Consider the following 17,994-nt stretch of genomic DNA (forward strand, 5'->3'; position numbering starts at 1 on the left):
ATAGGTGTTGCCCAGACCCAGAAGAACATCTGTGCCTAGTGCGGAAATCGTGTTACAAGGCTGGCTCTCCACCAGCAGCTCAGCTCCTGCCAAAATTATGAGGGCTTTTTGTTTTTAGACTGGTTGAAACCCAGACGTGTCCAAATTTTAATATGATAAGCCTGCCTTGGAGAAGAAAGTAACCAAAGTGTTGGGAGTTCCCCTCCGCCCCCCCTAAAATTCTAGCTTTGTTTCAGGCAGTTCTTAGAGCCATGAAGTGCCTGGCAATGACAGGGAGGTGAGGAGGGGTTGGCAGGCTGTTGAAGATGAGGGTTTTTTCTCCTCCTCCTAAGCAGGGAATTTTGAATTCCAGTGCTGTCCCTGTAGCTGCTCAGTCCTTCCTTGCTGGTGCTTCCCAGACGTTCAAGGCTAAAGGGTAGATTTGTGCCAGTGGCCTTTTTTCCTGTAGGAATATTTCTTCTTGGAAGAAGACAGTTCAGGTCCTTTATCTGCAGGGGTAATGTCACTCACTGCTCAGAACCTGGTGCCAATGTGGGGAGAAGCTTTTGATGTGGTTTCTGAACTCCCTTTTAAGCTGGCTTTTACCACAGGCACTAGCACCTGAGAAAGAAGAATGTTCTCTCTTCTCTCCTCAGTCCTAGCAGTGTTCTGCACTTCTGAAACAGACTTTTTTGGGACACAGGAGAACTGTGCCACTAGTGTCTGGGCAGAAATACATTAGGAAGACCCTAAAGTAAGTATGTCCATCTGTCAGTGTGCACTGGAATATGAGCTTAATAGTTTCCTGGAAACTTTCAGCTCTTTGCTGCCAGGCTGAGTACTCGCCCTGGGGGAAACAATTACAGGAATCCTTTGCTATCTGACCAAGTTGATTCAGGAGTCATTTCCCAATTTCCAGCACCAATTCCTGTACTCAGTATGCTTTCATTCAAGCCTTCCACAGCAGGTTTGCCCTCGCTGAGTTTGGAGCGCAGAAGGCACCTTGCTCCCTGAGGCACTGCTGTGGCCAGAGGAAGCAGTGCGAGGGGATCCCAGTGTGGGAGAGACAGAGGTATAAATTAGCAGAGAGAGGAAATGGTGAGATTTCCCTTGTCCTTGGAGTCCAATGTATTTCTCTTTTAGACAACTTAGTTTAATTTTCCATTTGCAATTTGAAGCTCAGAAGGCTAAGATGAAAAAACAGTCCCTTTTGCACCAGAAAGTTTCCCAGCAGCAGCTTAGAATAAATCCTGTAATCATTTGGTGGCATAGATCGTTGTTCCTAATGCTACCGTGGGAAACTGAGAAGGGTTAAACTTTATTGTGGCTGCCATGAGCTGCTTCAGGAACTGTTCAGGCTGGTTAACAGCTCAGCTGTTTGGCTTGAGAAGAGAGAGAGCATCTGCTGCTGCTGAGTTTCTCCTTGATCTCTGATCTTGCTTTGTGTGACAACAGGGTGTGTGTTCTCTGCCATCAGTTTGCAGAAGAAGCAGGCAAGGAGCCAGAGAGACAAGAGCTGCAGTGCCAGGAGCAGTAGCTCACCACAGGAGGCCTCAGCTTTGCTGATCCCTGCGATGGGAGGGTAGGGCCGGAACACTGATATCCTCATCCCACTGCCAGGAGCAGGAAATCTTCCTGCCCCTTGGAGCACTCTCTGTGCTCCTGAGGAAATTCCCCAGGGGTGCCCTAGAGGCTACAGTGGAGAGGTCCCCGCAGGCTCTGTGTGATCCGAGTTGGGGCATGAGGGTGGAGGTGTCTCTGGTGCAGGCAGGGGCTGTGTAAGCATCACCCCCAAGCAGGCTCTTGGCACCTTGTTGATAGACATCTCCTGCTCTCCCTGTGGAGCCCTACGCCTGAAGTGGGACTTCATCCATCATTTTTAAGTAGTTGGGCCCTGATCCAGGCCCATTCTCCTCTGGCTGACTCTCCGGATGCACATTTTCCTTGAGTGTATTTCAGCTTTGCTCTCCCCAGGCAAAGCCAGTTGTGGGATGAGGGGCTCTTGTCTGAGAGCTTAAGCCTCTTGTCTGAGAACAGGGGCTGGGTGATGCGGAGGCAGAGGCAAAACAAGTCACTAGGAAGGCACAGTTCACATCCCACCCAACCCAGCTACCAAGGAACTGAGAAATGTGAGAAGTACAAAGTGGCCTCCCAGTGTGTCACTCCTCACCACTACCTGTGTCCATCCACTGCCCCAGTCCTCTTCCACCTTGACTGGCTTCAAATTTATAAGTGGTCACACTCCTACCTTCTGCAGTTACTGTAGTGGCTGGCACCTTTTAGCCAGTCTTCCCACAGTCACCTTTATCCCTCTTACTCCTCAAAAAAGGAAAAAATAAGTCTGAAGGGATGCCAAATCAAAGCAAAGTGGCAGGGACTCCTGAACTGTGCACTGCTCTGTGCTTTTCCAGCTAGAAGCCTTTCTCTCAACTCCATATTCCCACTCCAGTGCTAGTATTAACTCTCTCCTTATTTTTGTGTTAGCTTCAGTCTGTTCTGAGCAGCCCACGTTTTTGGAGAAGGTTTTTGCTCAAGTGGCCAAGTACAATTGCAGCTGCTGTTAGCAGGAAGGTGGAAAAGGTCACCTCAATTCTGGTACACGGGGAATGCCACGCATCTGCTCTTTTACTTCTTCTAAGGGTGTAAATGGGGATGGGTTTTGATGGAGGAGAGGTTAAGGACTTGGATTAATCTCTGGTAAATTTTATTAAAACTGTTGCTGCCTGAGTTGCACTGGATTCGTGGTCTTATAGTTATCATCCCAACTAGGGCAGGGGGATATTTTTAATAAAAGGTGGGATTCTGGAGCACAATTATACATGAGGCTTAAAAAACCCCTACAATTACATGTCCATTTGCACAGCTGTATAATTGCATTATGCACGGGGCCCTGAGCTGGCACAGTGACAGGTTAAAACACTGGGATATTGCTAAAATGAGGGTCAGCTGTATCAATGGGGGTTGTTAATACAAAGACCAGTAATACTGTGTTAGCCAGCAATAAGCAACTGGCAGAGGGGTCAGTTGAAGTGTCCCAGGCTATAGAGACTGGACATCTCCAGGGCAGGCAGGGCTGGGCAGCAGCAATCAGTCATATGGTGACAGAAGTCCATCCCTGTGTGTCTCAGTGAGGGGTATTAGCTGTTCTGTGCTGTGTAGGCTCTTTTAAAACAAGCCTTTTCTTGTTATCTCTACTACCGCTAGAACTAACTACAGGAATAAAAAGTTATGATTTATTTGTTGTGCTGATAAATTGATAGCACAGGGGACATTGGGCTTTGCTTATGCCTTCCCTGATTTTTTTTCTACTGTGCTGAGTTTGGCTCTTAAAATAGCTCACGTTTGTACAGCTTAATGTGCTGTTTACATGTGGGAAGGTTGGTAATATCACAGGAGTATTTATCCATCGGTTACCTGTATGGTTCAGGCAAGTCTTCTCTTTCCAAAATCTTTTCCTGGACATGAGATTCAGGGTAGGGATCTCCTGGGTCAATTTTTTTCTTACTGAATCATACCCTTGATGACTCCTGGGAACTGCACTAGAGATCATGAGCTTTTTTGCTCCTGCTCAGGGGCAGTACCAACCTGAGCAGCTCTGAGCAGCAGGGCCAGCCTGGCAGTGGGCTTTGCTCAGGGAGGAGATCCCACGAGGATGACCCAGTGGGAAGGGAGAAAGGCCAGAATGTGGCCATGGGGCTCATCCTGCACCTGCTCTATGCACTGCACCCTCATCCCTGTGGAATGTTGTTCCTGGGACCTGCTCTCCCACCTGCCACGTAGTCAGAGAGCTCGGGCTGCCTTCCAAACATCCTTCAGTCAGCTGCTCTGGATGTCTCTCCCTGCTGAATGCAATGGAAACCTGTCTTTTGTAGCAAGTTACCAGAATATAAATCCTCTGGGAGATGCTTTAATTAGCAGTTATTCTTGTCAGACGTGTTTGGCTTGGGGGAAAAGAAGTTTTGGGGAGTTACTAGGAGCTGCAGATGGCCCTCTAGAAATCTGAATTCTCCAGCCTATTGAAAAAAAAACAATAAATAGATGAATAAATTCAAAGGAGTTCAAACCTCATTGGTTAAGTATTTTTTCCTAACCTGTTTCAGATCAGTGCACAGCTGGCCTCCTGGTATCTCCACTTTGTTCCTACCCTCTTCCAAGAGCCCCCACTACTCTGATGTGTATAACTCGACCTTCCCTTTGCTATAGAACCATATTTAAGAATTTCCAACGTTGACACCAATTTTATTATGTTTTATATCCTGCTGCTCTAAAATATGAAGTGCTGGGGTTATGATTATGTTCTAACTCATATAAGAACCTACAATACCAAGAGCTGCACGTGTCCAGCTGATACAGATTAGAACACACAATGTGCTTCCCTTGCCAAGGTGCTAACACATAGCAGGAAAATCCAAAGCTGGGAGACAGTTGTGTTACCCCTGTGATACAGCACAGGTCCAGGAGAGGGGAAGCATGAGACACAGCTGTGATCCTGGGAATGCAGGCTGCAGCAGAAAGATGGGGATGCTCTGTCTCTATGGAAATATGTGCTCCTGCAGATGTTTTTTGCGTGGCTTTTTATCCCTTTGTAGTAATAGCATAAACTGAAGGGAAATTTTGGCTGTGATGCTGTAATTGACCCTTCTCCCCAGGTCTTCTCCAAATGATTGTGTTATGGGTATCTGTGAAGCACTGTCAGGAGCACCATACTGTTATAGAACCATCACTAATACCTATTTTTGTTCTTCTAGGGCCCACCAGGTCTGCCGGGCTTACCAGGACCCCCTGGCAAGAGAGGTTCTCGAGTAAGTGCTTTAAAAACTTTGAACCATTTGTATTTTAATCTGCCTGTCCTGTTGTTCCGAGGGCTGTTGTAGTTCCTGTGGCTGAGTAATGATTGCTTCAGGCCCCTCTCTGTTGAGATCTGGTCTCCTTCTCTCTCATTCCCTGTTGGAGGTTTTCAGGAGGCCACACTGGTGATTTGCAGCTTCCTTAAGCTAAGGTTTGGCATCAGCAAAGGCTGGGGACAGATGTTTCCAAATGGCTGTCAGAAGAATGAGGTCTGTCTGTCTCATTTTGTTTCTAGTATCCATTCCTTCTTGCAAACCCAGTGCTAAATATTAGCTTTGGCTGCTTTTTGTACTCCCCTTCACTCTCCCCAGCTTCACAAATTGTTTAGTTCAAGGTCCTTCATTAGTGGGACCATGGTCCAGGACCAAGGACTCAAGCACACAGAGATGAGGTATTTTGTTCCCCAGACTGAGACCTGCTCTCTGACTCCTTTTCAATCTCTAAAGCAGAATGTCTTATCTGTTCAGGAATTCGCAATGGCTCTTGCAGAATTTCTTCCTTCCCGAATGAAATTCTGATGCAGATCTTTGAACATGGAGTGCTATGCTGAGGAAACATCTGGAGCTGAGTGCTGCAGCTAGCTGTGAGGAAAGCCTTCTGCGCTGGCCTAACTCTCCCAGGGCTGGGCAGAGTGCCTGACCTGGATACGGTGAAGTGCTGGCACTGTTCTCCTGCTAGTACAGTGCAGTTTTCCTGGAAGCACACTGTTGTCCCACAGGGTGCAGCCATGGAGCCCCTTTCCTGAGCACTGGACTGGTGTGGGTTGGGAATCCAAAGGTGTGAGTGTCTGAGGCTGGAAGAAGGGAGTATCTGGATCTGTGATCCAGGCAGCATCCTGGCCTGGCAGCAGAGGGAGATTTCCTCACACATACTTGGCTAAAACTCAACCCCGTGTAATGTCTTTAAAGAACAAGCTAGAGGCTGAGAGCTGGGAGGCTTGGCATTCCCCCGGGACACTTGTTACACTCCTGTGAGATCTTGCAGTAGCCAGCAAAAATAAACTCATCTCCTTTCTCCAATGGTAAAATGCAGGTCTGCAGGACCCCTGGAGCCTGGGCCTGTGTGAACAGCCTTAAAAGTTGATTTGGGCTGTAAGTGAGCAGGGTTAGGCAGCAGGAGTAGGCTCGTGTTTATAAATGGGACAATCTGTTCCATGTTGGAGAAGTTTTTTAGTGAAGCATCAGCCCTGATATCTTCTGTCACAAGTGCCCAAGCAGTTCCCACATCAGTAGATTGCCCAGAGTTTGCATTTCTTGGCATCCCCATTAAAACTGGTTCCTATCCCAGCTCATTGCTTATGAGGGGTGTTTGGTGTTACTGCTGGCAATCCTGTGGTTTGAAAACTAAACTCCAGGTCTGGAGTCCCCAGCTGTATTCCCTGCCTGCTGTATGAGTGACCAAATTTCAGCTCTACATCCCAATTCCACTTGAGTTTTTCTTGAAAGAAACAGTATCATGGAAGCTGTGTCATAATTGTCTGTTATTTCCCAGCTGTGGCATGCTCCATCCTATATTTAAGATGATCCTCTGAAAGACAATAAGCAACAGAGGGTTTCTGAGCTCAGTCTCTGCCAGAGGTGCTGAGAATTGGTCCAGAAAAGAGTTCCCAGTTAGGAAGTGCTCAGCACAGCTGAGCCTGGCTTGGCTCAGACATCTGCAAGCAGGCTGTGCTAATTTTGGGAAGGGGCAGAAGGGTCACTCTGTGAATGTCTGGCCTGGAGCACTGGAGACAGGACTGCTCTGTGCCTAAATTGTTTTGACTTTGGGATGTGTTTCTCCTAGCAATTTTTTTATGTGTCTCTTTGGGGTTTAGGGATTTCATTTGAAAGTGGAGCTGCCAGGAACTAAGACAGGCTTAGGGGAATTCTTGCATCTTTTGCTTTTGTTGTGCTTGAACAACTTAAAAATAAATGTGCAACATTGCAGGGGTCATGTTCTACCTCTCCTCCAAAAAAGCAGCAGCAGAGTTCTTGCACCAGCCCATGGATAAGCCATGAGGTGTCCCATCAAGTTCCAGGCCAAGTTTGGAGCTCCAGAGGAGAGGTGAACATTGCAGGCAACTTTTCAGTGCTGGATGCAGAGGAAAGGAAGGATCTTTTTGTCACCAAAGCAGTTTATGGCCTAATGCATGAGATTTATGGCCTAATGCATGCCCTTGCTGTAACTTGCATAATTTCTACATTATTAATGTTTGTACAGTTACCTACAACAGGTAGTTACTTACAGCAGGTAGTACAACAATGCATTTGAAAATCCAGTAGCAGCATTTGACTTGTGACTTTCTGTAGCTGTGAAGTTGCCTCATGCTGAAGTGTAGTGCAGAATTTCCACCCCATAATTGTCTCCTCCCTTTTTTCCCCCCATGTTGGTCAGGGTAAAATGAAATCTCTGATTAGCCTTTGCCTTGAGGGTGAGACTGTGGTGGGTGAGAGTCTGTAAGAAAATCTGGCTGATCCCATGGATCTGTCTCCTGGTTTTCAGCAGATGAGTATCACCAGACTTGCCTGTGCAGTCTGTGGGTGGCTCTTCCATGTAGGCAGTGCCACCTGCTTTGCCAAGACACACCCCAGCCTCTGTAACAGCATGGAAGAGATTCTGATCAGGACATATCTCAGCATTCAAGAGCAATCCAAGGCAGGGTAGCAGAGTGGATAGTCGTAGTCTTGTTGAAAATGACAATTTCTCCACTGTTAAAAGCCAATGCCCATTTCAGGAGCATGGAATTAGTTGTACACCCTATCACTCAGCAGCAGGGGCCCGCTGAGACAGATTCAGGCTATTCCTGTGCAGCTATGAATGCAAATTTTCGTTTTCATAACAAGTGAAAATTGAGTGTTTCTTCTTCTCATTATTTCCTGAGGGACTCCAAGGGAAAGAAGTTAAAAATTGCAATCGTAATGGCTAATAACATTATCTCAGGAGCTCTCCAATCTGTAGAGATATTGCTGTACTGCCATGTGTGCTCTCCAGGAAGGGTTTCTCTCTGTCTATATCCAGCTAGGATGGTTTTCAGCTTTCATGTCTGCATTAAAGAATTTGAGGCATAACAAGAGGTCTGTCCACACTGCTTGTTCTTGGATAAATATGCTGTGTGCCTTATCAAGTGTCTGTGTAAGATCTAAGGGAATGACAGTGTTAGCAATAAAGGATTTCCTCAGCTTTTTATGATGCGGAATGCCAGGCAGGTTGTGGGACAGCTTTTCCATGGTGGTGAGCGTGAGTGGTGACACTGGGTGACACCCCCTGTTCTGTGCAAGCCATGTGTGTTGAGCTTTTATTTCTGACTTTTGCATTTCTTCAAACATTAGGGTTTCCCAGGAAGGCAGAGGCTGGGGCTGGGATTTGCTCTCAGGCATGTGCCAACAAGCTCTACAAGGAGCTGTCAACAAAGAGCTCCCACTGGAGCAATAACTCCTTCACCATTGTAGCTTGTTCCTGCTTCACCCCGGGCTCTGTGAGCTTCACCCAGTGCTGTCTGCATGAGGGGTTTGGACAGCACGTCTGCCTTCACCACAAATGGTGACTCATTCCAGCCCTCACTGGTGTAGTTTGACCAGCAAAGTGCCCACAGTTTGATCAGGACTGCAGAAAAGTGCTGTGAGGAGTGACACTTAAACTCTGCCTTCCAGAAGAGGCTGTGGAAATCCCAGTTTTACCTCTACATGAAGGAAACTGCAAGTCTCAGATACATGCCAGACAGGAGTCCAGTTCATGGAATGGTTTGGGTTGAAAGGGGCCTTAAAGATCATCTTGTTCCAACCTAACACCATGGGCAGGGAACCTTCCACTACACCAGGTTGCTCCAAGCCCTGTCCAACCTGGCCTTGGTTGTTTGCTAAGCCACCAGGACAGCAAGGAAAGAGCAACAGCCAAACTTTGCAAAACACTTAACTCAGGAAGCCAGGTCCCACTGGAAGTCACTCCCTCTCCAACAAGTGAGCAAACGCAGGTACAAGAAGTGTTTTATCCCTGTCCACACAACAGGCCAGAGGCAGAATCAGCAATAAAAAGCCTGACATGCTGTAATTGCTCTTGGTTTATTTAAACTCTGAGACAACATGGGAGAAGTCAAAATGGATGGGTGAAGGGAATACATGTGCACTCCCTGATGCTTCAGGATGCACTTGCCATTCTCCTGTGAACCACAGCAGCTTGAAAGACTGTGAGGTCCCAGTGTAACACCTCCCTGTTACATTTGGTCTGTGGTTGGAAAAAATCTCCCTTTCCTTTGAAATGCAGGGCTTCCTCCCTGAAACAAGCAACTCAGTCAGTTGTGGAGATTCCCCAGTATCCTCATTCCATTAGGAAGACTTTCCAATTTCTGAAAAGTGTTTGAAGACACAGTTTGCTTGGCTTCACTTCTAATATTTATCTCTTTTTCAGTAAGCCAGAGGTCACCGTGGGATCTGTAGGTCAGATCAAAAAAAGTTGCTTTCCACAGTGAAACCCCAAGACATAATGAGTTTCAAATGAGCAGTCATTCCTCTGACTGAAGCTCTCTAGCATTTAGCAGGAGTTGGGAGGATTTTTTTTTTTCCCCTCCTTATGAATGCTGGAGGGTTGAGGGGAGCTATGCACAGTTACACTTCTGTTATTTTTTGTGGGCTGTGAACCATTAGGCATAAAAGCACTTCTGTGAGCAGGGTCCCATCTCCAGGCATCCCCAAGCTGAACTGAGTGGCTCAGTGTCTTTCTCAAGTAACATCATTCACATAGAAGACATTCCAGGGAGATGGGAAACCCCTCCTTGCTTGGAGAGCACATTCAGGGATTGTTCTGGTCTCTGTGCCATGGAGTAGCCTCAGGCTGCTGCTGTCCCACGGTAAAATTTTCCACTGAGTTTCTGGTACAAGGCTTGGAAGGTTTCAGATGCAAGTTTGCCTGCTGCTAGATTGGATTGTTTCAGCAGACATAGGAAGCCAAAGTGGGTGGGAAAATGAGCACCCAAGCATATAGTGATACATGCAGTGGGATTTTTTCATTCAGTGGTCTCAGCATTGTCCTACCCTGTGTGTAGATAAGAGGAGCAAAACCGATGTATTGATGATAAATATATTTAGGAGGACCCAAATTTCTAGGTGGGAGTGGTAAATTGAATTAATTCAGAATTGAATTAATAAAATATAGCAATTAACTGTTGCTGACAGCTCCTGAGGCAGCTACTGTCCTGAGCCTTTTGTTACTCAGCTCATCTAACTGTACCACTCAGCATCTTCCCCCTCTGCCAAGAATGTGGGTAGAATCACAGATTCGGGACTCACCATATTGGAACACATCAAGATCAATTATTTTTTACAATTTTTAGGACTGCTGGAAGACTACACCCTTTTCTCTCCACAATTCCCAGAGCAGTTTCAGATGCCTAACACAAGCCCCAGAACTGGTCACAGCAGTTTCCTTCATGCCAGACTGGACTTCCCACTGTCACTTCATCACCAGGATGTGGCCACTTCCACTAGGATAAGACCACATTGGTCTTTAGGGACAGGATGAGTCTCTGACCTTCCTTTGCCTGGATTATACTGGATATACTCTGTCAGACTCATTGAACTCGGTGGTGAAGGCTCTGTTTTATCTCAGGAGTCTCTGTTTTCATAATCACACTTTTAATCACTAGAAACTGTGACTGGATTCTTCCTCCCTTCTCCCCTCCTTCTGGTTAAGATGTTTTGGGATTTTGTTGCTGTGCTTTGGTTTACTCTGGAAGAACCTGCACCAGGTTTTGCTGGGGGTGTGATTAGCCTCTTATCCAGGAGTTCTGGATTGGCAGCTGAGCTTCCCACATTCCAGGTTTCCTCTTGGAAACCATCACTTTCATCTGGGAGTCACACCACACCAAGCTGCTCCCTCCAGCCTGACACTGTAGTAAGCCTGCCCTGGGCTACGGTGGAGCACAAACTTCAAATGATTGCACTGATGTGGGCTTTGGGCCAAGCTGCCTCACTCCAAAGTTGAATTACAGCTGAATTCCCTCCTCAAATCCAGCAGTAGGCTGGATTTATTAACCCTGTTCAGAGCTACCCTGATTATTGCTTCCATGTAAAAGCTTTTTAGGGACTCATCTTTTATAGAGACTTTGCTGTTCTGATTTTTGTCACTTATTATTAATTTTCCTACATATTTGAGACTTGAAAGACTTGGATTGAAGCATTTTTGACACTACAGTCTTGTTGAATTACCTTAAGCAGCACATTCAGTCTCTGTTTCAGTGTCCCACCCAATAAGGTGGGCAACGATTCCACAGTTTGCTGGGAAGATTAATTTATTTAAGACTCCTCAGTGTCCAGGTACTCTAGCTACAGCAGCTGTATTGGTTTTCAAATGAGAAGTTGATACTCAAGCACCTTAATTTTAATTAAAGCTGTTTCAGTTTCACTGGAAATTCGCAGCCAGGCTAAACAGGAGAATTTCAGGTGAAAATGTGGAAGCAAATTAAGAATGGGGCAATAAATGTATTTGGGTTCAGGCTGAAAATCTGGGAGGAATTTAAGAATGGGATGTTAATTTGGGTAAAAATTGCCATTTGAAAAGTTCAGTCTCAATCTTTTAATTAAACCCCCTCTTTCAGCAGAGCAGCATATTGTGAAATAGCACTGAGCATTCAGGAACTGTCTGTACCACAAGATGCAATTTTAAAAGGCATTATTTTCTATTAAAATGCAGTAAAAATAAAACTGAATAGAGATCAGTGCACTGATTCTCAGAAGAGAGCAAGGGCACTGAACTTGGCTAGCAGTGGCATGTTTAACTGCAGTGATTTTCCTTGGAAATCAGACCCTGAAGATTTTGGCCCTAAAATGCTCATTAGAAATCCTACAGCTTGCTGAGAAAGTGCCTGAGTGTTTTTTATCCCTTTGCCTGTACTCCCCGAACTTGAGGGTACATAAAGGGCTCCTCGTGGTGCTGTAGACCTCTCACACGTTCTTGGCAGAATTCTTGGAGTTGAACCTTCAGGTTGTTTCATCTCCCAGGAACGTGTTCAAGAGGACTTAGAATTGTTATTACTTCTGCCTGAAAGGTTAGCAGATCTTCTGTGCTGTGTACAATCCAGGCATAAACTATTCTCAGCTGCTTATTCCAGATAACTCCTTAAATAGTCTTCGGAAAATATGCAGGGTACTTTTAAAATATGATGTAAAAGGAGATACTGGTGTATGTGACCTGAGGTGGATACTCTGGCAGTGTCACTGGCTTGTGAGAACTAAGGAAAAATAGAGATTTAGCTATGTAAAATATGGATTTAAAGGGTTTACCTGGACTTACTGCTATTCCCACTGTTTTCTTGTCTGATTATCCATTTTCTTTCCAACCTCTAAAGGCAAAAATCTGGTTGGCTTGTAGGGAAAATGAGTTCACCCCAAAGAGCTAAACAGTTTTCCTGTAGTGATTACTTCTGTTCTCTTCAATTCTGACCAAAAAAATAAAATACTGTTAACACCCCCGCACACTTCTGCTCCCCTCCGCCTGCTTCCATCCCCTTCTGCTGGGGCTCCTCCCAGAGCTTGGACTCCCCTGACCTGTGGAATGTTTGGTTTACCCAAATTATCTCAGTGTCATGACGTGTCTTGTGGTGACAGACACACATCCCCTTCTGTAGAGGCCAGTGGGAACCCACAACTGAGATGGAGTGGGTGCCAGGAAGGGTCCCAGTGCCACCATCCCCCTGCCAGGGCACTGGATCTGGGGCTGTGGGTTAAGTCTGGCACAGCACAGCCAGAGGTTTTCAGCTGCTCCAGGATTAATGTAGATTCCCACCATCTCCTTTTGACTCTGTTTTGTGTTTGTTGTGTGTTTTAGGGTCCTCCAGGTCCCCATGGAAACCCTGGCTCACCTGGTCCCCCAGGACTGAAAGTAAGTATGAACTGGTGCGAGGAGCTTTCAGCTTCCCACCCCACAGGACATCCTGGGGGAAGGACAGCTTTTTTAACCCTGCTGAGTACAAAAAGACAGTGGCTGAAGCCATTTCTCCCTCCCTCCTGCTCTCACAGGGGCTCTCCAGCATCACAGCCAAGGCCTTTTCCTGTGCCCAGAGAGACCCTGCTCTGTGCCTCCATCCTTGGTTCTCCTGAATTTCAAAGACTGCCTAATTAGGATACTGCTTAAGCTATGCCTGTGCCAGGCACAAACTGCTGCATTAGACAAGGGCAGTGGAATCCTCCCACTCCAGAGCTTCACCAGCTCTGATTTTCTTTGCTTTCTTATTTCTCTCCTCTGGATTTTACAGCCTGTTCCTCCACCTTTGAGTCTGGACAGTGGCAGGGGTGACTGGCAGCACCCAATGTCTTCCTCTGCTTTCTTCCTCCTGAAACTCCTTCATGCTTTCCCTCTCCAGAGTTTCTGGGAACTCTGAACTCCATCAGTCCTCCAAAACTAATCTCATGGCTTCCTTCTAGATACCCTTACCTCTCCCATGAGGGCTCACAGACCTCCTGCAGTGCCAGGGGCCCTGTGTTCTGTCCTTTTCTCCTGTACACACATTCCCTCCAGCTGGCAGCTGGATCACAGCGAGGTGGGAATCACCCCCAGCAGCTGGACCCTCTCCCTTTCCCTGGGATTGAGCACAGATATGGCTCTGGAGGGGTCCTAATCCAGTGTGCAACAAAACCCTTCCAAAAGGTGTTTTAATTCCCAGCTCATTCCATGTATAAGACTTGTGTTACCTAAAGACTGTGGAGTTCCTGGAAAATTGGTTTGGATTGCTTTGGTATGATTGTTTACAAAGGAATAGGTTTATATTTTATAACATCTGTGTTGGACTAAAGAACAATGGAGTTTGGAGAGGCAATACTTAACAGAGATTTTCAGTACCAGGGACGCTGTAGGATGTCTCAGCCAACCAGAGGGAAGGTGCGAGCAATAGTTCTGTCTTTTCATGATCTCATCAGTAGGCAGAGATGTTAGGAGCACTATTGATGCTCTGGGAAAAAGATTCTGGAAACTTGGCATGCTGCCTCTGCGTGATTAAAAATTAGGCACTGGAGACATGCTGGTGAACAGCAGCTGGTTTAAATTCCACATACGGCCTGAAAAGGGAGCCTGTAAAAGTTCTACGTCCTAGTGTTCTGCATTTATTCTCCATCAATGACTTCCAGATCGCACTTGTTGAGTTTTATAAGTCAAATTAAACTTCTTTTATCTAACTTCCAGCCCAGCAAATCCAGCCTGGTCCAAGCTGTAGAGCAAACTATGTTTCTATGCTACAGGTTTTTTTTTTTTTTAAAACACTTTTAGCCTAATGACTTATCAGAAATCATCATTTGGCTGTAAATTTATATTCAGTTGGTCACCTAATAGAAATTAAGTCTTACTGTAAGCATTTTTCCTCCATCTCAATGCACAGTCTGGCAGCAGGAATTCTCAGTGGATGGAGAGCTGTAAGTCTGCAGCAGAAATCCGGTGTCATCCATGATATATCCGGCTCTGTGATATATTTTAATTCTGTCCAGCCACCATTTGCAGGATTGGTCTGTTCATGGTCAAAAGAAATATTAGGTTTGCAATGGGATGTGAGAGCTGGAGCTCAGCCCAGGACACAGTGAAGGTTCACCTCTAGCACAGAGAGCCTGGTAAGCCCTGATTCCATCATCTCTGCCTCAGAAATGCCCTTTGGAAGGTGTGTATCAGATGCCAGAGTTTTGGCTACCCTCCTTCCCCTCAATTCTCTGGTGGCACACCAGTCCCAGAAGACAGCCTTTGCCCCAAAAAGTGGTGTTTCACCCCCTTATGTTTTAACTGTCTGTAGGCCTTCACCTGGGACCTGATGCCTTCATCATAAAATCGTCAAAGAATGCTTTGGGTTGGAACCTTAAAGCTCACCTCATTCCAATGCCCTGCCGTGGGCAGGGACATCCTCCACTAGAACAGGTCACTCAGAGCTCCATCCAACCTGGCCTTGGACACTTTCAGAGATGGGAATCTTCTTAATAGACCCAGCACGTGGCAGAAATCGTGGACTTGTGAGAGCTCAGCCTAGGCAACAGGGCAGAGCAGCTCCAAGTGGAACTTCTCTTGCTGAGAGCCGACAAGTAGCTGCTGGGCTTGGTCTTGCTTAGATAGCAGTTAATCCCAGGGAAGAAACAAGCAATCTAAGAAAGGAAATTGAAGTTTCCCAGATAGATACAGCTTGGAAACCATGACTAACTCCCAAGTCATTGTCACTTAAGAAGGGACCCAGGAGCATAATTTTTATCAACTGAATGACCAGAGCCCTTAAAGGGCTGTGGTGTGGCACCGCAGGCTCTGGGTGTTTTTATGTGTCTCCTGCCTGGTTGTAGTGCTTTAGTTGTGTTTCTGCATTTCACAGTCAACCCTGTGCAGAGCCCACTTCATTCTCACCACTGGAGCTGAGCACTTGTAATTCCTTGGACTTAGGAAGCTGATCTTTTGCACAGAGCTGTTTGTAGATGTTGAGCCAAAATCCTGCTGATCTGCTTGGGCATGGTTTCACTGACTCCAGTGGCATTACACCTGCTTGTGCCACCTGGGAATTTAGCCTGTGGAGCTTAGCTCAGCAATTCATGATGTGAAACTGCTTAAAGGAGGATTCTTGCCACTTTCTGCATTCTTCTTGTTGTCCTTGGCAGTTGTAAAACTGCTGTTGCATCTGGTTAGCAGAGAATGATTATTGCAGATAACCTTTGAAATAGCTGTAGGTGCAGGCTGGGCTGGGGTCATGACTGGGTCTGTCACCTGAAAGCTGCTGGAGGACAGGAGGGGAGTTTTTGCTAACAACTGGATGTATCTCTCAGGATGTGCTTGAAAAATATTGAATTTTCAGTTTAGTTAATGTTTTTTCTCCAGGGTAGCTCATCAGTTTGGCTCACTGATGTTCAAAATAGTATTAGTGGGATTGCAAAACTGGGATGTTTAAATTGCACAGCTCTAAACTTCTCCCAGGTAGGAAAAAAAGCCCAAAAGAAAACAGTTTCTTCTTTTACGAGAGGAAGAAGTGTTCTCAGTAAATTAGGATGGGAAAGAGAGAAGCTTCTTGCAAAGGTGCTATGGCTTGGTGATGGACAAGACTTAGGTTAATTCCCCTGTTGTCATTGCTGTGTAAGAAGACTCAAGCAATTAATCCACAATTTCAGCCCTCACATGCAGGCATCCATTCCCTCTGGTCCCATTTCTGATTAATCTCAGGCACATGTGACCCTGCTCGTGGCTGAATTCTTCACCTGTGTGATGGTCTCTGCAGTGCTGAACACAGAACCAGGGCAAAGCAGAGACTTTGCTAATGTGATCTGGAGCTTCCCAAGGGGAAACACAAGAGGCTTGTGTTCTTTTCCATGTCTCAAAGCCATTGCATGGAACACATGGGAAGATTTAGGGAAAGTAGTGGGTGTCTACCTGCTGCAATGAATTAATTTTGCAGAGTAGAAATGAATGCCCAGCAATCCCAAGGGCTTCTCTAATCTGTTCCCAGCAGTGGCAGCACCCACTGACTGCTCTGAAGCTCAAGGAGTGGGAGAATTGCCCTGATAACAGCTGCATGCAAAGCAAGATTATCTGCATGACTTCATTTACTGTTTGCAAACCCAGCGGCCTTCATTCAGAATTTGTGCAGATGCATCTGCCTTGAATCTGCAGTGCTCCCTACAGTCCAGAGCCAAGCAGTCTCACTCCTGAGTGTTGCAGCTTGTGGTGGATGCTGGAGGAGGAGGAGAAGGGGAGATTTACACTCTGTGCAAGGTGGGAAGTACATGTGGAATGTACTTACAGTGAGGCTGTGTGGAAAAGCAGCTCAGCTGGCTGTAGCCAGAGCTCTGTGCTGCTCATGAGAAATGCCAGTTAATAACCAGTATTGCTCCTTTCTGGGTCTCCCCTTCCCTGTAATCACTTCATTTGACAGCCATTAATTAACCCTCCCAGCTGTCCTGTGCTGATGTGGCACACAGAGGTTGTGGTTTGCTTATGATTCATGGGGTGTCAAATAGTGACTGATCTGGGGATACCCATCCTGGCTGGGCCAGAAGAGATGTTATGTGTGCTAAGCTTTACTTCTCCCCTACCCAAAGAACCTGGCACACTTCAATGTCTTCTAGATTTTCCTACTTGCATCTCTCCCCCTGTTAGGTGCTCACATTACCTTTCCACCTTTTGAGAATGGGAAGTGGGATTTCCAAAGGAATCTGCTGGAATTAGATGATCAAAAGCTGCTGAGATTCCAGCCTGTTTGTTGGAAGATCACAGCCTCAAACTGTAATTTCCCTCGTCATGGTTGTTAAGGAGGAAAATAAGGAACACTGCCACTTAAGGTCGAGTGTGCCGCTTTCTGCCAGCCTCGGAGCCTCTGCTCGGGCTGTTGGGGGTGTCTAATTAGTACAACTTTCTCTGCAGTTTCATCTGTTCCTCACAGTTAAAAAAGCAACAGCATCTAGTGAGTTGTCGAAAAGGATGGTTTAGCCCCAGTATTAGGCTTGGTAATTATTTTTGTGATGGTAGTTGTAGACAAGGAAGGAATCGCAGCTGTCTGGTCTAATAAGTATCAAAAGTCCTGACATTGCTTTCTTCCAGTTATCCTTTCTTCAGCCAATTTAATACTGTCAACTACTATTTAAAACTCAACTCTTTAGCAGCAGCAATCACTTAGCAAATCCACCCCCAGCAAAACAGCTATTCCCAGCCACTTTAATACATTTGGGATGTCAAGGAAGACTGCAATAAAAAAAATGGTTTTCTAATTTGGAGGCTTGGTGGAAGCAGAACCACATCTGTGGGCTGGGCCCTTGGATTATGTCACTAATATAAGTTTCTCATTTCAGGGTCAGAAAGGTGATCCTGGCCTGTCGCCTGGAAAAGCTCGCAATGGGCAGAAGGTGAGATGTCACCCCGAGGCCATGGTGGGCTTTTAGACCTGTGCACACACACAGGGAGTCTGCACTGCAGCCACAAGCATCACAGCTGCTCAAGTAGACATAGGACTGGGAAATAAGGCTCAGACCGTGGATTCAGGATTAAAGAGAGGTAGCCCTCACTGATCATAGTGCACTGAGGTGCCACCTGCCACAGTGTTGTTGTTTGAATGTTTATCCAATTTATCCACAATCTGCAGCCCAGCTGAAGTCCCTGTTGCCACAGGCATGTGGCTACTTCAGCCAAGTGTTTCAAGTAGCACGTTGAAGGTACAGCCACAGTCTGGCCATGCAGCTGCAGCAAAAGGCAATCCCA

The 17,994-nt window shown here is 46.3% G+C and overlaps 1 protein-coding gene across 1 annotated transcript in view; it reads left to right on the forward strand.

Moving 5' to 3' along the window:
* Positions 1 to 17,994, forward strand: part of COL27A1 (collagen type XXVII alpha 1 chain) — a 190,635-nt gene that overhangs the window by 67,067 nt on the left and 105,574 nt on the right. Inside the window, exons 5-7 of the mRNA XM_069031565.1 lie at positions 4,728 to 4,781; positions 12,625 to 12,678; positions 17,589 to 17,642. Coding sequence (XP_068887666.1) covers positions 4,728 to 4,781; positions 12,625 to 12,678; positions 17,589 to 17,642 — 162 coding nt within the window. The remainder of the gene's footprint in view (positions 1 to 4,727; positions 4,782 to 12,624; positions 12,679 to 17,588; positions 17,643 to 17,994) is intronic.

The sequence above is a fragment of the Aphelocoma coerulescens genome, chromosome 17 (genome assembly GCF_041296385.1).
Source record: "Aphelocoma coerulescens isolate FSJ_1873_10779 chromosome 17, UR_Acoe_1.0, whole genome shotgun sequence".
Taxonomy (NCBI): domain Eukaryota; kingdom Metazoa; phylum Chordata; class Aves; order Passeriformes; family Corvidae; genus Aphelocoma; species Aphelocoma coerulescens.